Raw genomic sequence first — 25413 nt, 5'->3', positions numbered from 1 at the left:
ACCTCCTATGGGATCATGCTAAGCCCTTGGATATCCAGCTGAATAATTCTAACATCTTTCTGCTAAGGTCTCATTGCCCTCAACTCCAGTATTGAAGACATCACCAAACCAGCTCCTCTCATACATGGTACACACATGGTCTGTGGGAACTTTCACATATCTTTTGCTTTGAGAAGCTCTGTGAATACAGCTGTGTGCAATCCTACCACCTTTCTTACTTTGCCATCAGAGTAGCTAACCAGCCACAATCTCTAGAGCTTTGGATCTTGCAGGTGGTTGAAAGTGTCCAAAACACTGCTTCCCAAGTGCAAGCAGGCATTCCTCAAGCTCTGTAGGTAGTTAACAGAATCCTTTCCCCATAAGTTTTAGGTGAGGGAGAAAAACTCCCCCCATCCTCCAGCTCACATGGAAGAGGGTAAATAAAACTGACTGTACTGTATAGCTCCATTTAAGAAATTCTCTACCTATTTCTTTCTTCTGTCTCTTTTTTAGACTGGTAGTGAATGATCAGCATGGGGCTGGAAACTGGTTCTAGATTACTTCCTTCGGATGCCCTGAATTGCAGGTCTCATATTCACTGTAGTAATGTAGGTGTAGTTAGCATCTATGCCTTAGGGCTTCAAGGTAGGGCTTCATCTAGACATTGGGACAGAAAGAGTTCAATTTTAACATCTCCTTGAAAATCATAATAATAGCTAATTTATGTTGATCACTTGTTATGTGTCAGCCAGTCTCTCATAGGTTCTTTTTACTCAGTAGTCCCCATAATTGTATAAGAAAACAGAAGTACAGAGAAGCCAAATAATTTGTATAAAGGCACGCACATAGAAGGTTATAAAATTCTTCCAACAATGTGCATTATTTTCCTTTTAAGAAAATAAGAATTTTGTCTCTTAGAAAGAAAACATATGCATTCATCAGGAAAAAATTGCTACAGCTGTTTAATAGCCTGGCTTTTACAATGGTAAAACATTGAATTTTGGAGCAAAATTAATAAAAACAACTCTTATTTGCTAAGAATTTTAATATATCTTATTCACTTAATTCTTACAACAACCTTGTGATGTCGATGGTCTTGTCTTCATCTTGTAGTTGAAGGAAACTGAGGCCAGGAAGAAATTATGTGACTTACCTTAGGTCACACAACCAGAAATAATTGGAGCCAGGATATTTAAATCTGAAGTTTCAGGTCCTGATTCTGAGTTTCCTCTTCTCTGTGCTCTGATGGGACACACTAGCAAAGGCATATGTTCAATTGTAGGTCTCTGAACTGTGGCAAACATTTCAAGTTGTTTGGTTAAAGCTGCTTTCTAACATGTTTGACTCTAGATGAGTCAATGTTACAACGGAGGGAGGTTTTTTACTAAACTCCTTGAAAGCAAAGAGCATCTTACTCATCTTGGAATCCTCAGCGCCTGATCCAAAGTTGATACTAATGAACTGGGTAATTAAATGAATAAATAAATATATAACTTTCTTTTAAACTCTCTGGTGGGAAGCAAGCTTGCATGTGAATTAGATTAATATATGATCCTTCTGAGTATTTACATTTTATAAGATGGTCCTGGAAGAAGAACCCAAATGAACGATGTGTAAGTCGTTTTCTGACTGTCATTGGAGTAGTGGTGGAGGAGGAACTGAGACAGGTATTCTCTAAAGTCTCAAGTTTCATGCAGATATGATAACTTACCATGTCCATCTGCCTTGAGAAAAAGTAGACTGCTTCTTTGCTTGGGCTACAGAATTTCCAGAAACATTTTACATCAAAAGAGTATATTCTAATAATGTCAGTCATCCATAAATGTAGCGGGTAGTTTCTAGAGTATTCAGTTATACTTCTGCTAAGGGACCTGCTGACTGGGCTCTGGAAGGAGGGATTGAAGTGTTGGTGGGGTGGACCAGATAAACTCTAAGACACTCTATGCCTGAACTTTTGGAGATTCTAGGATTTGTTCAGGTGGTTGAAGGCAAGATGTAGCTAATCGAGTCTGTCTGTTGTTCACAGGTCTGAGGCGCAATTACAGATGTACCATCTGCAGTGTCTCTCTAAACTCAATAGAACAGTATCATGCCCACCTGAAAGGATCTAAACATCAGACCAAGTAGGTACTTTCATACTTTCACTCTTTAGACCTTTTGCATGTGATTTTTTTAGATGACAATTAAAGGCTAAACATTTTAATTATTTCAAAATAAATAGATGGAAACTACATCTCTTTATCTCCAAAGTTCCCTTGATATTTTGCTGCTGAAGCCTCCAAAGTCCGCTTAACACAACTTGAAGAATGGCTCTTCTTTTGTGGCACAAGTAATGATAGGCTACCTATTTTCATTTTCAAGGACAGTTCAGCACATTTTATAAACTTCAGGAAACTTTTATATTTATTCTAAGTGTTTTTAAATAGACAGTGTTATCTCTGTTCGAAGGATGTGCCAGACTTCGGTGATGTAATGTCAAATTCTACGAATGTCTTCTACCACTTTCCATTTCTAGATGAATATTGTTAATTAGCACAGAAACCTAACAAATCTTATGGTATATTAAATCATTCACGTGCATAAGTATTTCCAATTAAATGGAAGCTTATTTCATTATTTTTAAAAGAAATTCTCATGATTTTAAACCTGAAAAGGCTAATCAGGCATAATTTCACCCATATTTATACTTTGCATCTCTTTAAATATGAATGGCATTAGCTTTGTAGACCTTTTTAAAGTAGCTGCTAGGACTGCTAATAAAATCTAACAAAATAGGGGAAAAAAACAAGGAATATCTAAAAAATATGTAATTTTCCTGAGTAGAATTGTTTTTATTTCTCTCACATTTATTAGCAGAATCATTTAACAGATTTGACTGTACCAAGTCTTCTTAAATAATAAATGACTTATTCAACAAACATTTATTGAGCTCCACTGCGTGTTAGACTTGGAGGTGTGCACTGGGAAATAAGAGATGGATTGACCCTGGCCTGCCTCTTGTGAAGATGCCTGCCAGGCTAGGGGGGGCAGGGTAGGGGCAGGCATGTAAACACACAGATTGTCCTCTAATACCATATGGATGCCCAGAGCTTTGAGTACTAGGGAGCAACCAGGGCAAGTTTATAGGGACATTGGTGCAGAGGCTGAGCACGTAAGGATGAGGTCATGATTTGATGCTGTTCACCACCAGAATCCCTAGGCAGCGCTTCGTGCATATTAAGGGTTTCATAACCATGTTTGATTGGATGAATGTGTGATTTCAAATTACGAGTAACAATTTTCCATGCAAGGATATGAAAAAGGGGCATTCCGGGCAACAAAATTTCTTTGCAAGGATATTTTGAAGACATAGGTCACAGGAGTTCTGGCGTGGCCAGAGTTGGTTACTGATTCTTAGTCTTTTCATCTGTGCTGTGCCGTCTCATGAGTCAAAGCCACTTTCATGACTTGCATTACTCTGATCCACCCCAGAGTACTTCATCAAGGTCATCATGCAAAAAGATTTTCTCTGATGTTATAAAGTACCTATAGAGTGCTCGTATCGATTATTGGACACTGCTGCCCCCACCCTCTCCAAATAGTCTATTCGTCATCTCTCTTGTATATTGTAAAAGGCACCATATGCATTCTAATTAACATGCATCTGATGTGCACACAGACACATTACAGGTAGCTGAAACAATAAATGATAATCTTTTAGAGACATATATTTATTGTTCTTAATATAGATAATATTCATATGTTATATATAGTATGTTACATACTTACAATACAAAAAGGTAGACAGTAGTAACTTTGAGTGGTATGAATCATGTAAATAACTAATGCAGACAGTATCTCCAGCTTAGGGGAAATCTCTGTCTCTTTGTGTACATATAAAACTTTATGTACCAGAATCTCTGCTAGCCATTTTCACATCTATTATCTCATTTAATCCATGTAACTACCTTAAAATAAACACTACTGCCTCATTATTTTATATGAGAACACTAAGGCTCAGAGAGACAAAGCAACTTACCCAACATCACCTTGCCAACAATGGCAGAGTCGGGACTGAATCTCACCGTATCTAACTCCTGCGTATGCTTCTTCCATTTCACTCGGTTGCCACACAGGCTGGGAATGGCAGACTGCCAGGAGAGAGTGCTATGATGAATTTCGAAAAAGGGGACATTGCTTCCCTGGTGGGATTTAATAATTATATGTGACTTCAGAAGGGTACATCTCCTACTGTGCTGCCTTCTTTCCAATAAACATGGTTATTTTCCACCTCCAAAGCAAAGATTGCTCTCCTTCTGAAGAGTGAAATGAGGGAATGTGAAGAAAAGAATTGTAATAGCCTCGTCCCACATGCTTGCTTCATCTGCTCTTACACCCGATTGGGATTGTGTGTGTGTATGTGCATGTCCTGTTCATAAGCTACATCATTCCGTAATATTTTTGTAATATCCTTGTCCAGTTTAGTATCAAAATATACTGGCCTCATTAAACAAGCTGAGAGGTCTTCTTTCTATTTCTAATCCCTGATTGAGTTTGTGGTAAATTGCTGTTATTTCTTAAATATTAGGAAGAACTCATTCATGTAGCCATCTGGCTTGGAGTTTATACTGTGGGACTATCTTCACTGGAATTTTAATTTGTTTAATGAAGCACTGTTCGTATTTTCTATTTCTTCTTGGATCATTTTTAATAAGTTGGTTTTCAATGAGTTTGCCTATTTCATCTACATTTTAAAGTGTATTGGTATATAGTTGTCCATAATATCCCCTAATTTTATTTTTAATGTCTGTAGGATGTTTTTCATTCCTGATATTATTTGTATCTCTTCCTTTTCTTGTTTATTGATCACTTTTATTAGAAATTTATCAATATTTATTAGTTTTTTTGATGAATGAATTTTGGTGTTTGGTGTTTTTCTCTATGTGCAGTTATTTTCTACCATTTAAAAATTATCTCCTTCTCTCCACTCCCTTTGGATTTAATTTGCATTTCCCCCCCAGCTTGTTAACATCAAAGTAAAAGTTACTAATTTTTCAGTGTTTCTGTTTTTCCAGTATATGCATTTAAGACTCTCACTGTGCCTCTACAGATTGTTTTTACTATGTTCTGCAAGTCATATTTTTGTATCCCAGAATTTTTAATATGTGGTATTTTCATTATTATTTATTTAAACATATTTTCTAATTTTTACTGTGATTTCTTCTTTCACTCAGGGTTAACTTAGAATATTTGGGGGACTTTTCTATTTATATTTTTTCTGTGATTAACTTGTTCTACTGTGATCATAGGACATACTCTCAATGAATCAACCCCTTGAAATTTGTGTAGTCTTGCTCTGTACCCCTGGCATATGCTCAGTTTTGGTAATATCCTACATTCACTTTTTTTTAAGTGTATTTTTAAGTAATTAGGTAAATGCTCTATATATCAGTTACATTAAGTTTCTCAATCTTGTTTTATCTGTCTATGATATCCATGAGAAACAGAGGCAGTTAAAAAATTCTAACTAAAAATAAGGACTTGCCTAAGTCCAATAGAACTCTTAATTCTATTTTTAAAAATATATATATTAAGTTATATTATTAGATGCTTATAAATATAGGATGCTTTTTGTATTCCTATTAAAATGGCACTTTTAAATCACTTTTTGTCATCATGAAATATCCTTCTTTGTTACTAGCAATACTTTACTTAACATATACCAACAGCAGCTATACTAGTTCTTCAAAGCTTCCAAAATGTTTCCTTTAAACTTTATCCAGCTTTTATTTTGTTCTCAAATGAAAGGTTAGTGTTATACCAATTACCCTATCAGAGCTGATAATGGAACTCAGCCAGCCAAATGGTTCTTAACTATTCTAATCTGACCAATTAAAACAACATAAGTATTAAGATGTCAGCAAATGTCAAGGTCTTACATTTATATTTTTACTAGTAATTTCCAGAAAAAGTGTTGAGTCAAGATTATTAAATTGTGTAGTGGAAAGAGCATTGAATTTTAAGTCAGTAGATTTTATTCTAGCAAAACCGAGTGATCTTGGGCACTGACAAACCTTTAAGTCTCAGGTCCCTTACAGGTAATTAAGTAGGGATGACAAGAACAAGACAAATGCATATCACTTTTCATGCCTTCTTCATGACCCTGGTACTGTTTCCTACTAATCCTGAATTCAGCCTTAAAATTCTTTTCCACCCAGCTCCCCAATTAGCTTTTACCATTTTATTAGAGCTAGCAGTGTGTCCCCAAAATTATATCCACCTAGAACCTCAGAATGTGACCTTATTTATAAGTAGGGCCTTTGCAGATATAAACAGCTAAGAATCTCAAGATGGAATTATTCTGGATTTATTTTGGGCCCTAAATCCAATGCCCAGTGTCTTTATGAGAGAAAGGAATGGGAGACTTGCACACATAGAGAAGAAGGCCATGTGAAGACGTAGGCAGAGATTGGGGTTCTGTTTCCACAAGCCAAGAACACCAGGAACCAGCAGGGTCTGGAAGATGCAAGGAATGATTCTCCTCTAGAGGTTTTGGAGGGTGTGCCCTGCTGACACCTTGATTTCAGACTTCTGTTCTCTAGAACTGTGAAAGGATAAGTTTCTGTGTTTTTTGTTTAATGTTTTTATTGATTTTAAAGAGAGAAGAAGGAAGATGGGGAGAGAGAGACAGACAGACAGACAGACATCGATTTGCTGCCTCCTGCACGCCCCCCACTGGTGGATCGAGCCCACAACCTGGGCATGTGCCCCTGCCGGAAATCCTCTTGGAGCATGGAATGACCCTTAACCAACTGAACCACACAGGCTGGGCATTTCTGTTGTGATGAACTACACAGTTTATGGTTCTTTTTCTAAGGCAGCCCTAGGAAATTAATACAGTATAAAGCCTACTTGACTTATTACACAAGTGTCCTTTTAGTCATACTTTCCCGGGAAACTTCTTGTCATGCCTATCCCAACAATGACAAGGTTGGTGATGATGCTGTTGAAGAAGATGGTGAGGATGGTAATGATGCCACCACTGATGTGTAAGGTGGAACTTCTGTTCGAGTGGAGGACAGCAACACATTAAAATGCTTTGAAAGTGATGCCATATCTAATATGTGCTCTTTACTAGTAGCAATGAAGATTTTTTTCTTTTTGACAAATGTCATAAACAGGAAAATGGCAATCAAATTTTACTCCATTGTTAAAGAGAAATATTAAGTAGCTAATGAGATTAAAGGTTTAGAAATGCAAATGATCACACTGACATCTAAAGCAACTTCCTATTAGTGATTTTTCAGTGTTTTCAGGGGAGCTAATCTGTCAATTAGTACAAATGATTACAATGAAATTTAAAGGCAGATAAGTACATACCATAGACTAATGAACAAGTCCCACGTAATGCACTTAAATTTGAGATTAGGGAACACTTCAAGCCTTAGGACAGTATATTACCTAGAATAAAGGATATAAAAGTCGTCTCGTTACTTACTTGAATGCTTCACTTGGTTGAAAATGAGACACAAGTGTCTAAGAATAAACCAGACTGACCATAACTTAGCAATTTCTAAATTTGCTTTAAATGGTGATATCTGTTGCTTTTTCTGTAGGTTTTTTTTTTCCAACTAGATGAATCCTCCAGACAGAGCCCTTATATTATTCAGTTTCCCATTATATTCACTTATTTGTGAAGTGGTTGAATGGGTGTTTAGACTAATTTTCAGATCTGGAATGTATTTGCTTCAGATATTTTGGAATTCAGATCCTGCTTTAGGATAATAGTAATCTGAGTGGTGTACAATAATAATTAAGATAGTTTTGCAAGATATGCCAACCATTAAGAACCTTCTGTACTTAGGATAAATAAAAGTTACTAAAACCCCAAGCAGGTTTTCTCTTTGGAAACAAGCAAACAAACCAGCAACGAATCAATGAGCATACTTCTTCAAAGGCTAAAAATATAGATGTTCTTTGTAGAATTTTCAGTGTGATTTACTGGCATTAACCAAAAACTTCAATAACCAAAAGGGTTGGGATATTGATATTGTGCTATATTTTTTTCATGAGAAAGTTTTCTGAGAAGTATAAAAAGTTCATTAAAGTTCTGAGATGAGCAGGGCCTAAGACAGTATTGAAAGCAGAGCTGTCCTTTCCCAGAGAGTGTCAGGTTATTTCTCCTCAGTTGATAATCATTTGTAAGCTACTTGGAAAGATTTGGAATAAAGAGCAAAATCTAGAACCCAAGGCAGCTGCTCTGCTTGTCCTATTTTATGATTCTGGCTGTTAAAAAAAACACAGCTCTTCTAAAAAGCAGAGATGGTGAAGTGTCACACCTTTCTAGCCCAGGGTGCTCCTAAATCCTGTAAACAGGTGCCTGCTGCAGCACAGGGATGAGGAGGTGGCAAGGCCCATGGCTCAAAGGGGTCCTCTTTTTAGCCCTGTTTTTAATAGAACATTCTAGTCCACTGTTGTCAAGAGCCCTCACTTTTCTGAGGAAGGCCTCTAATGAAACAGAGTCCAGCTTCTCAAATTAAAGAAATAGTGACCTGTAGAGAGAATTCCAGAGAAGACAGAAAAATCAAAACAAAAACCCCTATATCTCTCTCTCCCTATAGCACTAATGCACAGGCAATTCTAACAGCTCTATTTTTCCGAAGCCTCACTTACATGCTTTTTCTATATATGCCATACCTAGGGATACATTATAATTACAGTATGTGAATAGATTAGGCCTTTGGCAGGCTTGGGAAGAACTAAATGGGGAGCACCTTCATTCTTTCATATTATTTCTAGAATTACTGATGACACCTAATATTCCTTAGCTCACTCATTTCCTACCCATCTCCTTCTTGGGGGACTTGTAATCATTATTTTGTCTTGCTTAAAATTTGCATGAGTCATGGCTGTCTCCAGAGTGATTCTGAGCTGATGATTTAATGTCTCAGATTTAACGGTGGGTCCCATTGAAACCTCTCATGTTCTTTGTTATGCTGCTTCAGATACTCATCAGAACAATCACCAACCTGACCTGGTTCTGAAAAGTGCATCGAGAAAGAGAGAACTTTGTCAGGAATAGCAGGAGGGTGATGGTTGAAATCTTTAGCGACACTTCTAGTGGCAGACTAATGTGTTTGTGGTTAGAGCGCTTGAGCTAGAACAGGTTTTATGTGCTCTTCTATCCCCACCCCTACCCCCCACCTGCTTCCTCCCCGCCCCCCCCGCCCCCCCCCGCCCCCCCCCCCTTTCGCCTCCTTTTTCTTCCCTTGCTCGTCCTTCGCAGTAGAACTAAAATGTACCCATAGGCAAATATTCCATTCCTACATATCTTGAACAGCATCTAGACTGTCTTGGTCACAAATTTATCTTTCTTTGATAGATATGCAAAAATATTTTTCACTGCTTTCCCAGTGCTTCCTGGTTTGTAACCATAGAAAGAGCCTAATTTTTATTGTAAATGTGATGCTTGCTAATTGCAAAAAAATTCATCATCAAAATATTATAAGAGCGTAATAAAAGCATAAAAACTTCTCTAAAAAAAGAAAAAAGAAAGAAAGAGAGAAAAGAACTGGAAGGAGGCTGGTGGAGCCCAATAGGCCTGGGTGAGAGCCAGGCAATCAGAGACCCAGTGTCAGCCCTGCTTCTCACACCCTGTGTGGCTTTTAACCACTTTAAAACATTATTTGACAATACACCTACTGAAATGCAATTTACAAACAATAAAATACACAGATTTCAGGTATGCAATGTGATGGGTTTTGACACTTTAAATGCCATGTAACTACCAGCCCAATTAAGATACAGAACGTTTTTGCAACTATCAAAAGTTCTCTTGGACCCCTTTTCAGCCAATACCCCACCCCAAGCAAACATTTTCTGATTTCTGCCACCATAGCTTAATTTTGCCTCTACTAGAACTTAATACAAGAATACATTATGAATTCTCTTTCTGACTTCTTTTGCCCAACATAATGTTTTGGAGATTCACTCACATTGTGGCATGTATTAGTAGTTCATTCTTTCCCTGCGTCTCTTTGAACAAATCATGTCCCCTTACCGAGCTTCAGTGTCTTCATTTGAAACATGAGGGGATTGGAATGCGGGGTAGTCAAGTCTTTATCAATTCTAACATTCTCTTATTTGATGACTTTGATGTTTAACTCCTTTAACTGTTTTGTATTTTTCAGCTGTCAGAGTATTGGCTGTAAAATAATTCTTCCTTAGTGTTTACTTCTCTATTGCTGGGTGGCCCAGAAGTGATTGACTTTTTAACAATTAGGTTCTGTGAGAGGAGGAGGTGTCCTGGAGGCCTTTTATTCTGTCCTTAAACAAAAGGCCAGGGACTTTCCAAATGCTTGTCACTTGGGGCAAAAGGGGTGAAGCTGATCTTATAAGGAGGAAGTAGAGAAAGAAGCTTATTTTAACTTTATTCCAATGCTTTGAATACAGGTCACAAACTCTGGTGGCTTCTCAGGCCAGCAAGGATAGGTAGGAGCGAGTCAGGAAGATGCTAAAGGAGACCTTGGCCCCTCACCTGGACAGTCCAGGCTTCTGGACTTGCACTCATTCTGGGTCTTCTGTAATTCATTCTCACACATTTCACCACAGTTCCTTAGAAATTAGAATGTGTTTATTTGTAAATGATATTCAGCTGTCATTGACTTTTACTCCAACCAAACTGTAGTAGAATATTGAATTTGCTTAGCATTTGTCTAATTTCTTAAAAGTTATCATGGAACATGGACTGTCAAGGAATTGAATTAAATAAATGAAGGACCTCACTTCATATAGGTTGATTTTGTTGGGAAGGTAGGGAGAGAAGATCAGATGTGAATGAAAACATGTCCTTAGTTGTGTTACTCAGTCCAGCTCTCTGTCACCTCTGTTTGGGGTAGAGGATTGAGTGGCTCCACTTTAGCTGGGATTTTCATAGTGTGGATGGGGTAGTGGTGTGAGTGGTTGGACAAATCAGCCCTTCACACCATATGTTGCAGCCCCACAACCAAAATCTATTGAGCAACTACTATGTGTGAGGCATTAAAACAGGCCTTGGGGACAACAGAAGGAGTTACAGAGATAATCATACCTCTCAAAAGTTTATGATCTAGCTGAGGGGGTGCAGCAAGTAGTCAAGTAATTATAGTTAAAGTCAACATATGATATGGTAAGTATAAGAGGTATAAACCACCGCTGGAATTTAGAGGCAGAGGGATTTAATCTGGTTGGGGGCCATCAGAAAAGGTTACTGAGGAGTGAGTGCAGAAGAGTGGTTTGGGCATAAGACCATCAGGGTTCAGTCACAGCTCTATCTTCTACTAACTGTGTGACCTTGAGCATGTTACTTAAAGGCCTCTCTGTGGCTTAGTCTTCACATTAGTAAAGTATAGCATATTATAAAAATGCTTACCAGACGTGACTGGGGAAGATTGAGTTTTAAGAACAACAAAAGCACTGAACTGCATAGACAGTACTTGACATGAAGTGTTTCCTCAGTATGTGTTAATTATCATTCTGTATTAATGAACTGAAATTTGAAATAGGCCTTCAGGAATGGGTTGACGAATGTTGAGGTTACACTACTTCCGCTGTTCAAGTAGTTCTTCTATAAGATTGCCCCAGAATTCTTCACAGCATATTTTCTTGCCCAAAGTTGAGGCTGGACTCCCACTAACAAGTTCAGTCCTTCTCAGGGTTTAGAACCGAAAATGCTATTAACCAGCAGTGGGATACAAAGAGCGATCTAGGACAGACTTCCACAGACTATCCTCATTCTGAGTCTCTTGTGGTCTTATGTCCTCTACCTGCTCCAAGTCCTCATATTATATAACAGTTTCAAGCTCGATATTCAGTCTTGCAATGCCAGAAAGAACACTTTCTGAGTGATCCTAATTACATAGGGTCTTTACGCTCTGATTCCCACCCAGGCTTCCCACATTATCCAGCTCTCTGGTTACCAGTTGCATTTTGTCAATCACCTGTAGTTAGCACATTACTCTCCAAAGACCATGGTTTATAAACCTTGAAAATAAATAAAATAAATTGAATTCTGTTCCTGGTTGAATTTCCTAAAATCATTCTCCCCAAAAATCAAATCCCTGGGTAGAGTTGCTCCATTCTGATTATATGGAGCTCATTTCTCTTCCCCATTTGCATTTTTTACTTTACCATTTTAAAAACACACGTATCTTTTCTACTCAGGCATCTATAGGCTTCTGCTCATACCAGTCAGGCTTATCTCAGTATTAACTAATTAAATCTAACTTTGAGTCACAACATTTGATAAATGCTCTATCTTTAATTGGAAGGGTTTTCTCAAAAAAACAAATGCTCTCCATAGATAACGGCGACACCTCTTTAAATGTTAACCACCATTCTTTCAATTATAAGTTAAAGACAAACATTTTGAAAATTTGGTTTTTTTTCTTTTTTGAGTTAATATTATCTAGACCATTCTATATTATGTTAAGACTAGCCAGATGGAACCAGAATCTGGGCCTTCGTTAGAATATAAATTTATATAAGCATCATTATAATCATATACATCTTTCACTTTCCATAATCCTTAACAGCAAATAGGAAACATGTGTGTTTTCTATAGCTTTTAGGGTCACAGAAAAATCTCAGTCTATTTCATGCTGAGTAGTCAAATACAAATCTATAAAGCTAGCTTTCAGAATTGTGGCTGATACTTGAAGCTCGGGACACAATTAGTTCAAAGTCCTACCCACAGCCTCTGGTGTTATTATACTCCCTGGAGCTATATCTGTTTGTTCATGTCCTTATTTAAGTGCCCTTCCTTCTGAAGATACCGAACAGGATAGCATGTGCACTTTACTCCTTTTGATTTCTAAAACCATCACCACCGAACTTATTTCTGTCCTAACAAAAAGATCTTATAGTAGCCTTAAGTAGATGAGTTTCAGACTTCTGATTTTATTTCCTTGATAATGGATAAAGTTCAAATAATAGATTCAGTTTTATAACATCTTTCCAGCACTAAATAAGATAAACTTACTTATAGCTAAGATTTTCATGAGCAGACAACTTATTAAATTAGAATCTATTGTCCTTGAAGGTCTATATGAGAAAGGACATTTAAGTCTGTTTTAGATGGGTTTTACTGGGTGTTCTAAAGTTTCTCTCATTTGAAATCCAGCTTTAGGTTTTAAAGGCAACTGAGTAGGGAGAACTTCAGATTTTTCAGCAGCCTCCATACCGCCAAGGTTTAGAAGACAACCATATAGGTTTCTATTTCTTAGTCTTAGAACCAGATGTCATAATTTTGTTATTCCATATTATACAACAGTGCTGAAGGTAAAAGTGTGCCTTCCATGGAGAAGAGAGACCAGGTCAAAATGTAATCTGAGAGATTCATTACAGTCAGGAAATGTAGTGACCAATATCTGTTGTTCCCTTTCTAAATGTGAAGAGAAGGGGATCTGGCTCTCTCATAGCAGCGTGGCAGGAAAGCATCAGTACGAATAAAAGATTTACCAATGCTTTTCAATATATGTGTCCAATGGAGAGGCATCTTTCATTTCAACTGTAACTCTCAAGGAACCCAGTAAACTAGTAACTAATTAGCCAACCTTCTAGAATATGCAAGTGATTTTCCTATAGTCTTTTCCCCCCACTATTTAATTAGAGGTGAGGCCAAAACAGGATTAGAATGATTAAATTAAATAAAAATCCTAAATATCATTTCAAAATGTTTTCTGCTAACTGTGAGTAACTTCTCCATTTCCATGAGAGGATGTGACAGGCTGTAACACCTGGCCTGCCTTATAATGTGATTTCGAGGACTTGATTTCTCCTCTCAAAGTGATAACCTTCTTCCTATACCTACTTGCTAGCTAATTTTCAATCATTTTCAATCATTTCAGGAAAAATATTCACTTTGCCTCCTTTCCCATAGAAGTCCCAGAGATAATTGCACAATGGGATGTATAGATGTAAACTATCAGAACCTTACCTGTGAGAGGTTTAGGTGGGAGGTGTTGAGATGGAAATATAAAGGACATCATTAAGGGGGATAGAGAAGGCAGAGAGGGGAGGCTGGGGCATTTCTTACACAAATTTTTCCTAGACTTCTTTACCATCATAGTTTTGCCCAGTACGATTTCTTTGGCTTCTTTAGCTTATTGCTCATAAAGCAATGATTTCAATATTTTGGAACAACTGTAGATGTACTGACCACATGAACAACCCATTTTTATCCTTTTGGAGAACAGATGGAATAAGTAGCTTCATTGTGACTTTTAGTCAGAGATAGATTCTTAGATAGCTGACATATGGCCTCTGAGAGTCTGGGGAGTTTGGAATGAGAAAGTGGAGAGGACGCCTCTGCCACCCACCACTGGCCACTCGGTAGAAGGTCAATGGCAGCCCCTACAGGGAGCCTGACCTTGGGGAACAAAAGAAGGATCTGGAAGCCCCACTTCTGCTTCTGCTTTCCAGCCTCCCCAGTTTCTGACTTGTTTTCAGAGTCAAGGGAAAGCTATCTTTAGAGTCAGAGTCACTGTAGTCTAATAAGTCATGTCCTTATCATCTGGCCTCAGAGAATTGGAGATAGAGAGAGATACATTATCAAGTCATGCAGAACCATACAGGTGAAGACATTTCTTAAGAGAGTTCTAAGTAAATTTTCAAAATTTAGTTTAGAACATTGTTTTTTCTTATAGATTTTTCACTTCAAAATTATTTTTCCTACTAGTAGTGTTCGAAGGAGAAGATGAATTGAATTATGTCTGTTACCATTGGATTTAAACACAGATGGAGTTATAATTTCCTGGCATGCCCTCCTTTTGTAGAGCTCCAATTCTTGAGAATGATTCGATTTCGTTCTGTGTCTAGCTAAAATCCAGACATTGCAAGGATATAGGACCAGCCAATGGTGTGATCCTTACCTTCAAGAAGCCTAGAGTTTAAATTAGGAGACTAAATTAAGAGATGAACATAATAGAACATTTAAATGCTAATATATGCAAGTGATTTTACATAACATCATGCAAAAAACTGAGAGAAGAGAGAGATTAGTACAGACATGAATAATGAGAAAAATGTGCTTGGATGAGATGAAGCTGAACTGAAAAACAAGGGTGAATTCAGTTTGGGGCAGGTCAGTGGAAGGGGTCTGGGAACATCCAGGTGGAGGTGCCAGTGGGCAGTTAGGTCTCTGGGTCTAGAGTTCACAAAATGGATGATGGCTGGAGATGCAGACTCAGGAGTCATCAGCTCACAGGAGATGAGAGAAGTGAATGAGATGAGAATAAATGACTTCATTCAAGAAGAGCATGTGGAGAAGAGCAAGACTAACAGCCATTCATTTACGCATGTGTGCGTGTGCTCGCGTGCACACACACGGTGACAAAGGAAGAGAGAAGTCAGAACTTTTTCTTGCAATGACACATTTTATATTTCTTTTCTGAGTAGGAGGAGGATGGGAGAGATAAGTGCTTCAGAAGCGAAGAAAGAAACACATTTCAAGAAGGAAGGTGCAGAGCAGAGTAACTGAGTACCAGAAAGAGTCAAGTAGGAAGATGACCCAAAATATCTAGAGGGTTTGTCCATTTGGAGGTGGCGGTGGATTTTGGCCAGGAGAATCTTGCTGGCTTTTTGAGATCACAATGGCTGGGATAAGAATGAAATGAGGGAGTTTCTTACCAGTGTTCTCCCTGGATGAGGGAGAATGCCCTGCAGCCCACAGATGACAGCAATGAGAAGGGCAGAGGGTGACATATGGCATGCAGAGAGGAAAGGGTTTTGTAAGAAAGCTCAAAATTAAACAACAGAACCCTCTCTTAAGATAACTAGTATGTGGAATTTGAGAAAAACAGAACTCTAAACAAAGTTGAGTGCCATCCACTGAACTTTGTCCCTGGCCCCTGCTGTTCTCTAGGGCCTCGGAGGAACCATTTGATAGTCATTACCGATAGGACAACAGAGAAAGAGTCACAGGGGCCTGCCTTTCTCCAGCCTGGGAGATGGAAGGACTACTGATAGAGACTGGCAGGGACTTTAGTAAGTTGACTTTAGACGCATTGCTTTTGAAGTAATGACACTTTAGCAAAGTACCATTGGACGTTCCGTAGGTAGTTGGAAATGGGTCAGGAATGGAGATGCAAACCATGGCTTAAAATGGAGATTTTTGGGTAAGCTAGATAAGTGAAAGTTAAAGCCTGGAGATTAGATGTATCCTTTAAAGTAGAGAAAGGGGCAAAGAGAGAGAAGCACCATGTTTAACCTTAGGCAGTTGTGGATGCTGATTAAACACTCTCTAAAGCTGTTGGCTTTGCATCCCATGCTGGAGCTTGAAGCGTGCAGGACAGAATGTTGGAAAGGAAAGCTGATATAAAGCATGGAAGAGCAAGAACAAGCTCAAATTCACGAGTTTGAGCTGGAACCTGTAAGGGTGATGGAAAAACAGCTTCAACCTCAGTGAAGTGAGCATTCTGCAGGGGAATCTGGTGTGTAAGGCGCAACAGTCCTGACCTTCCAAGTGTAAAAAGACAAAACTAGAAACAGACAAGGAAGAGAATTCTGGGAAACGTTGCTCAGCCTAGCCATGAACGCATGCTACAAAACCACCGCAGTACACCAAGAAAGCTGCTAAATAACAATGTAAGACAGAATATTGAAATGCCAAATGAAAGACTGAAGCATTAAGTGCTGAGTCATTTTTTTGTCTGTGTGAAAAAAATTAAACAAATCGAAGATAGAGCAAACTTTAGAGGTTTCCAGTTTTCTCAAGAAGATGAACGTGTTTTATTAATGAATGGCATTCTGAATCTCTTTGCTTTAGGAACATATAAAAATTATAAATGAAAGCCTATTTCTTTTTTAACTGAACCGTATGCCTTTAATAAAAAGATTCTAGACTCACATGTGTAGGATAATTAATATCCACCTAGGAATGAATTATATCCAGAATATTAAAGAATTAAAATATGGCCTGGAAAATACATGATTTTATCTGCATACTGAGATTCATTTGAGGGGAAAGATAAAATTTATTTTCTCATTGATGAGCAAAAGAAAAAAGAGAAAAGTCTGCTGGTGCTATAGCTTAGGGATCTATTGCAGAGCTGTCATGGAAAATGGACCATCTGTGATCAGAAGTATTATTATTTATATAATTTGTTCAGGACAACAAGCTATAATAGAATGTCCAATTTCCCTTGGTGAAATTGTCTGTTTTACTTTAGATATATAGATATTTAAAGTGTGACAGGGTTATGGGAGAGCATTCCAAAGAAAATAGCTTCGCTGCTTAGTGAATGGGAGAAGCTGGAAACTTATTAGGTGGCACAAATGTTGGCAGTGGCAGGAAGCCATCTACTGAAGCTGGCACCAGGACAAGAGTTAGTTGGAGAGTGGGACTCACCTCGGGAAAAAAATGTATAAAACTTAGAATAGACATCAAGTCCTTGTCCAGCCCCAATACTTTCTCTGCAATTTCTGCCTGAGAATGATTATCACAAAAGCTTGGTCACCAAGGGCCTTAATAAAGGTCATTCCTGGGTGCTCTATTCTTTTTCGTCAGCATACTTTCCAGAAGATATCTAACCCAAATACATATAGAGAGTATAATAGAAAAGATACTATGTTAAATTGAAATTCAAGGGTCTGAATTCTTATACCATCCATATCATTATCTATGAAACCTTAGGCAGTTCACTTTATATCATCTATAAAATATAGAATAGCCCAGCCAGGCGTGGCTCAGCCATTGAGCGTCGACCTAGGATTCAGGCGATCGGGGTTCGATTCCCGTCAGGGCACATGTCCGGGTTGCGGGCTAGGCAGCCAATCAGTGACTCTCTCATCATTGATGTTTCTATCTCTCTCTCTCCCTCTCCTTTCCTTTCTCTGAAATCAATAAAGATATATATTTTTAAATATAGAATAATAATTTTCCTACTTTCCCAATGGGATTGTAAGAGGAGTAAATGACATCAGGCAAGAAATGCTATATGACTGTCAGATGCCATTATTTTGGTCCTCAAAGCTACCTGTGACCAAGACACACATTTTATTCTGGGATGAGAGTCAACCATGGCTTTGGATTTTTATTTTATTTTTATATTTTTCAGCATTTTCAGGTTCCAAAGGTGATGGTACAACAAACTCAGCAGCTACCTTTAAACAAAATACTTCACCTATTACTTTGAAGTAACTCCAAAACATTGTAATGTCCATGTTTCCTCTGTATGAACTATCCATTGCTGTGTAACAAATTATCTCAAAACTGAATAGCTTTAAACAACAAATACTTGCTATTTCCCAGTTTCTGTGAATCAGGAATGATGCCAAGACTATTCTGGGGCTGCAGTCATCCAAGATCTTGACTAGGGCTGAAGGACGTGCTTTCAAGGTGGCTCACTTTTACAGTTATTGGCAGGAGGCCTCCGTTCCTCACCACATGGCTCTCTCCTCATGAGATGGCAAATAAATTCTTCTAGAATGATGAATCCAAGAGAAAGAGCAAGAAGGAAGGCACAGCACCTGTGTGACCAAGTCTCCAAAGTCACACACTATTAATTCTACTTTTTTTCTATCTGTTACACGGGAGTTAAGTGCAGCCACACTAAGGGGGATTTGGGGTGGAGTCTAAGCTCCTCCTCTTAAAGGGAGGAGTATGAAAGAATCTGTGGGTATATTTTAAAGCCACCCCATTTCTCCATAGTCAAAGTTAAGAAGTTTTCCCCTGGGGTTTCCTTGGATATCAGCAGAGCCTGTGTCTGCCTGTGCTGGTGATACACTTAGCATTGGGAAGACTCATCTCCCTTCCACTGGACCAGGTCAACCTGCTTGCTCAACTTTTCCCAATAGAGTTTTATTTATGTTTCTTTATATGTCCTAAGGCACTATCTTTTAAAATATATAACATCTTTGGCCAGACCAAACAGTGCCTGGCAAAAGTAGAAGTTCCATAAACATTAGTTCAGTTTATTGAAAGATTCCGAATGCAAATAGTTATTCCAATTCTTTCCAGGGGACAGGTTTTTGTAAGCTGAAGAGGAAGAGTATGTGAGGGTTTTGAGAGAAAGAACATGGATGGGGAAGAAGGCAGTGTGGGGAAAGGACAGAGAAGCAGGCACTCTGCACAGCTTGCCAACTGCCCGTGTCTATGGAAGGCTAGACTGCGAGGCCTGCAGATGAACCAAAATGCAATAGTAGGAGCAGCTCAATTGGTGGCAAGATGACTTAGAGAATGGGAACTACATGGGGGAAATTTCTCAGAGCCTGCAGAAGAAGAGCCATTCCCAAGTATGGAGTAGGGAATGCAGCCCAAAAGAATGAGTGGGTTCAGCAAGAGCAAGAGAAGGTTATTATGAGGAACCTTTCCAAGTAGATTTTAATTTTGGAAAAATATCAAGTTGTAAATTTGTCTCAGAAACTTAAAATGCATTAGATGCTACTACAGCCCTGGCTGTCGCTTCAGCCAGCATTTATTGAGCAGCAATTGTGTGTCAGCCGCTGTTCTCATGGCATGCACATTTATTGTCTCATTCAGTCCTCACAGACACTGTTTGGGGAGTTTTATTATCATTCCCTTTTTATAGGAGATCACTGCTCTGGCAGCTTATGTTCCTTGTTCAAAGTCACATAGTTAGCAAAGGGAAATACTAGGATTGGAGCCCAAGTTTTTAAACTTTATTATATCACAACTTTCATTTCTTAAAATGAGAAATTGCAAATGAAGATACATTGTGGATTAAATAACCTTTCTTAAAATACAGCATCTTCCTAAATAAAAGACTGGTAGAGGGTAAGCTATAGGTCTAGCTCATTCCATGAAAAGGACCTTGCTCTTGGCAACAGTTTTACTGCAATAACATTTAAAATATGAGTGACGATTTTTTTTAGAGTCTTTTCTGCAAATTCATGTCTTTCCCATTCAGAGATAAGGTTGTATGTTCCCCACAACTAACTCAGCTTTCTCGAACATCCAGGCTGTAGCCAATGCATCTTCTGCATTACAGCCAATAACAGCATAACTGCTAAAACAGTCCAACATAGCAAAATTTAAAAACTTCAAATGCTTGATTTATAATTATACTTTTAATTGAAATGCTTATAGGAAAATTTGGCCTTTTTTACAGTCCTCATCTGTTAGAATTTGCTCATCTCCATTATTTCTTCAAGGAAAAAAAGCATTTTTTTCTTTTTCCCTGGTGTTTATGACCTTTGATTTCTATCTCTGCTCTCTACACATGTGGGCCATTCATTAGGCATTCATTTATTTAGTCAGTAAACATCGTCTGTTCACTCTTTCAATATATATTTACTGAGCATCTACTATGTGCTTTTCCTAGTCACTGACAAACCATTTTTGGTTGTGGGCCAATCACTGCGCTCCTCTCTATGGGTACAGAGATGTTATGTAAGATACCATCACTATAATGAGCAAATGCAGTGTAATAGAAAATGGGATGATATTTTATGTAGGACACAGTAGAGACATGTGGATTAACATCTCTAATGTGAACAGTGCTATTATTAGTTATAATATATAATATACTGTTATTATGCATGGTGTATTTTTTACCTTGCAGAGGAGTGACATGTCAGATAAAAAGTAGGCTTTCACCAGATGGTGATTGTGTTAGTTTGGGACCAGGTCCTCTGAAAGGCAGGTACTAAGAGAAGATTCAATGTGCAAGAACATTATTAAGGCAAATTGTGAGAAAAAATGTAGAGGGATCCAGGAGAAACTGGGAAAGCCGTCAGACCACCTGTCTGACCCTGAGTGAAGGAGAACAGGAAGGGAATTTGGGTGGAAGCCTGCTGACTGCTGTGTAGTCTAAGGAAAGCAGGGCCATAGGGAAATGACCTCACTCTCTGCCTCAGAACTCCCTGCCTTCCAGGAAAGATGTGACATCCCATCTCAGCTCCCAAAGTCATGGTCTGGGAGGAGCAGTCAGAGCTCAACAGGTGGGACCCTTGGTTGGCTATGCTCTCTGTAGGTGCAGGTCTGGGAGGCACATTCTCAGGGCTACCACAGTCCAGTGAGGCCAGCACCCCAGGCCAAGAGGGCAGATTAAACAAAGGCTTTGCCTAAGGTAGTTTGGTGCATTTTAGGGGAAATACAAGCTCAATATAGCTGGAGTGTAGGTGCACTTTGGTTGGGGGCATGAGAAAGTGAAAGGGCAGGTATTGAGAAATAATACCAGAGATGTTTAGTAGCCAGTGGCACAGTCTCATGTGTAAATCTAAGGGATTTAGGCAATGAGAAGATTGGGGAGTTTCACTAGAGAAGGGACCTAATCAGGTTTTGTTTCCCTCCAAATAAATCAGTGTGTGGATTAGAAATGTGATAAGAAACAGGGAGAGGAGTTGAAACAGCTTATCTTCTGAACACAGTAACACTGGAAATGCAGAAACACGGAAAGGTGTTTGAGAGGTAGAATTAACACCACTTGATCACCAATTATGTGTTTCTTTGATTCCCAGGTCTCTGGCTTGCACACTAGACAGCAGAGAAATTCCCTAAGCTAAGGACTGCATGAAGAGACATTTGTTTGGGGAAAAAATAAGTTTTTGCAAACTGAGTCAACCATATTGAGCTTGCAGTTCTCCTAAAATGCACCAAACTGCCTTAAGCAAAATCTTTTTTTAATCTATCCTCTGAGCTGGGAGGCTGGCCAGCCTCACTGCCTATGGTGTCCCTGAGGCCATCCAGGAAGCTGTGAGCCCTTCTTCCCCAGGAGACACTTTAATAACCCCGGAGTCAGCCAACCACCCCGTCTTGTAAAGGGAGGATATTAGCATGCTAGCCTCTCTTGTGTCTCTATCTCTTTTGACCTTTCTGTATGTAGAAGAAACCAGCAAAGAAAAAACACACACAACAGCCAGAGATGAATGTAATGACTACAAGATCATGAGATTGCAAAATGAATTTCTCACCAAATGGACAGGGGACTCTATCAGTCCCATCCCCGTCTTTAGCTTTCTCTGTCTGTTTTGAGAGAACACATCCTTGCTCTCTCCATGCAGACATGTGGAGTGACTGCCAATGCTGGTCAAGAGCACCCTTATCTCTGGACAACTGATGATGGATGGATGGTGAAACATTATCTGACTTTCTTAACCCAGCAAGGAAGAAATCACCCGCAGAAATCCTCAGAATCCCCAGTAAAGCATCAGGTTTTGATCCCAAACTTTATCTCCATTATTTAAGTTTCATGACCCTAATTCAGACAACATAAACATTTCTAACCAAAATTGTACACGTAAATCACGTGATCTTGGGGCAAATGGGAAGAGAAAGAAAAATTGTGATTCTCTGGGGAGTGTGGAGAGGGCTTCAAAATAGCATCGTTAAAGCACCTGCGTATCCCAGTAGATGTGCTAAGTGCTTTATACCATTTACCCTGCCTCTTCCTTTTCTCCCTCCTCTCCCACCCCCTCCTCTTCCCTATCTTTGTCTTCATCTTCTTTCAATTCACTGAATCTTTAATGATCAGGTCACACCCTGATTCGAAACACACTAATGGGTTTCCATCCGGTCCTTGTAAAAGCCCAGGCCTGCGTGGTGGTGGCAGGGCCCTACCCACACCTGAGCCTCCCCACTCCTCACCCCCTCCCCTCGGCTCCGGCCACACTGACCCTGCTACTTCTCGGAGACCTCAAGGGCCTCTTGCCTCAGAGCTTTTGTACTTACTGTTGCCCTTGTCTGCTCTTTCCCCCAACAACCTCATGGTGACCGGCAATTTTTTAGTACATGCAAATGGCAAGTTCTCTGACCAGTCTTGATTGCACCTCCCGCGTCTGCATTCTCCATATCCCCTGCCCTGATTTTTCTCTCATGTTCCTTATAATCTTCCAATATACCTGTAATTTACTTATTCATTGCCGGTCTCTATTAAAATCTAAGGCATGGGTTTTGCCACTTTAGTTTTCTGCTGTGTCCTCAGCACATTACAGCAGCGCTTGGCTCTAAGGGGGCAAATATTAACATCCCTAGTCATTGATGAGGTGACTGGCTTGAAGAAGCTGAAACAGTTTCCCAAGTCACATAATCAGTAAATGGCAAGGCTTAAGTTCAAGTCCTGATCTGTCTGGCCCCAAGATCCACAAGTGTCCTTTTCACTATGCTGTGCTTTCCTTCCTTTCAAGTGGCGAGCTTAAATACTTTCATGTAATCAGGGTCCATTTCCATTCAGGGACTTTCTGCTCTGAACTCTGAATTTTGGTCAGGGAGTCCAACTAACCAAGAAAGGAAAGAAATAAGGTCAACAACAAAACTGGGAGGGGGGTGTATACTCAGGAGTTAAATGCCAGGTGTGTCTTGAGATCACTGGAAACCATCTTCCCCACACCCAGGCTGGATCACACCCACAAACTGGGGGAAAACCGATGACACACAGGAGCCAGACAGGGCTCCATTTAGACGGCAGGCACAGATAGTCTACCTGGAGTTTGCTGTTTAGTAACATAAGCTGTTTTGCTGTTCACAAAGAGGAGGTAATCAAAATAGTGCAAGTGGTACACCTTGAGAATTGTCACTCCTTATCATGATTGCATTTCCATAGTTTTCCCGTGTTTGTTTGGTGTGTGTGTGAAATGCTTTCAAAATGTGTCTACTCAGACTAGGCCCTGGTGGCAGGAGGTATCTGAGTCTATTCTGAGGATTTGGAAGAAGAGATACCGAGCCATATTTTAGTGCAGCTTTATGCTCCACACACAACCTACGTTTCTGTAGCAATCAGTTAGGAGCGAAGCCCTTCCTGGCACTTGCAGCTCCCGGGGAGCCTTGGAAATCCCAGCTGCCTTCTCCCCTTCCCCTCTGTCAGTCATCAAGGAGTAAAGGTCATGGGCTGGAGGCAGATAATTATGCTGCCTCAGGAATCGGTGGTTCCCTCTGAGGACCATTGGAATGCAATTCGTTTCCTCATTCTTTCTTCTCAAGTATTAAAAAAGTCAACAAAAAAGGATTTTCATCCCCAGCAGGACTTGCCAGCACTGGAGGAGAGCAGTCAGCATGAATTTTAATCAGAGTGCCTGTTTTTCAGCCCTGGATTTTCCATAATCAATTTCTTTTTGTCTATTAATTAAAAGTGAATATGTATAGAGTTTGAGAATTGATGGTTCTTGACACCTAGGAGACCACTTAGTCACATTCGGAGCTGAGCTGGGGAGTTTCTTCATAGAGCGTAACCTTATGTAAGAGGTACATTAGACGATTTTTTTTTATGTTAAAATGATTCACGCTGTGGTTCTTTAAATGGGTCAGCTAGTGCTGTAAATTAATTTATACAAAAGAGAGTCAATTTTGTGATTTTTTTAAAAAAACAAATCTATTTAGGAGGTGAGATGCACACAGATTCTCCTCCTTTGACCTTTCTTTGTGCTGTGCCTTGGGGTTTGCTCTGCTTTGTTTCCTCCAGCTACTCTACCCCACCTACCTTTTTGAGATGTGTGGAGGAGGTCCTGGTGCAAGGGACATGCGTACCTGGAAGACTCATTGCCTGGGCCCTATAACTTCTGTGAGCAGAAGAGCCCCATGGTGATGGCATTTGAAGAGGGACACAGATTTTTTTTTTCCTGCTGAGCTTTGGTGAGGGGGTTTCAGCATTTCAGGGGACTACTGGGATCAGAGTAAATCATTCATTCTTTGGTTGCTTTTCTCCTGCTTGATACTCCATAATAGCACATTTTCTCCCATTTAATAACTATTAGTTTTCTAGGGCTGCCCAAACGAAGCACCACAAACTGAGTAGCTTAAACAATAGAAATTTGTTCTGGAGGTTGGAAGTCTGAAATCAAGTTGTGGGCAGGACCATGATCCCTGTGATGGTGCTAGGGAAGGATCTGTCCCAGGACTCTCCAGCTTCTGATAGTTCCTTGGCTTGTGGCAGCATAGCGCCAATCCTCATATGGCATTCTCCCTGTAACATATCTCCGTCTCCAAACTTCCCTTTTTATAAGGACACTGATCATATTGGATTAGAGACCCATCCTACTGCAGTATTAACTCATCTGAATTAATTACATCTGTTTCCAAATAAGGTCACATTCTGAGGTCCTGGAGGTTAGAAATTCAACATATAAATTGTGAGGGTGGGTTAGGGTGGGTTGAGACACAATTCAGTGCATAAGACTGATCATCACTTATCTATTGTTGCTTAACAAATTATGTCTGGATTTAGTGGCTCAAAACACCAACATTTATTATCTCACAGTTATTGTGGGTTGAGAATCCAGGCATGACTTAACCGTGTTCTTGATTCTGGGTTTCTCCTAAGGCTTCAATCAAGGCTACACAAGGGATGAATCTCCTTCCAGTTTCACTCAGGTCATTGTTTGCAGGATCTGGTTCCTTGTGAGTTGTTGGAATCAGGGTCTCTGTTCCTCACAGACTACTGGCTAGAGGCGTTTCTGGGCTTTGGCAGCTCACAGCAACCTGAGCAAGCAAGCTATAGGCTGAGGCAGTATAGGAACAAGATG

General features: G+C 39.4%; 1 protein-coding gene across 4 annotated transcripts in view; it reads left to right on the top strand.

Annotated features, from left to right (window-relative positions):
• ZMAT4 (zinc finger matrin-type 4) overlaps positions 1 to 25413 on the top strand; it is a 303306-nt gene that overhangs the window by 266128 nt on the left and 11765 nt on the right. For 2 of the 4 annotated variants that reach the window (XM_081128906.1, XM_081128905.1), the window contains one exon: positions 2006 to 2102. The exons of the other annotated variants lie outside the window; for them this stretch is intronic. In XM_081128906.1, the coding sequence (XP_080985032.1) occupies positions 2006 to 2102 (97 nt within the window). The remainder of the gene's footprint in view (positions 1 to 2005; positions 2103 to 25413) is intronic. 4 annotated transcript variants of the gene reach the window in all.

This window comes from Miniopterus schreibersii, assembly GCF_964146895.1.
Source record: "Miniopterus schreibersii genome assembly, chromosome: 2".
NCBI classification, from domain to species: Eukaryota; Metazoa; Chordata; class Mammalia; order Chiroptera; family Miniopteridae; genus Miniopterus; species Miniopterus schreibersii.
The sequence above is the reverse complement of the archived record's forward strand: the minus strand, read 5'-3'. Positions and strand labels throughout refer to the sequence as shown.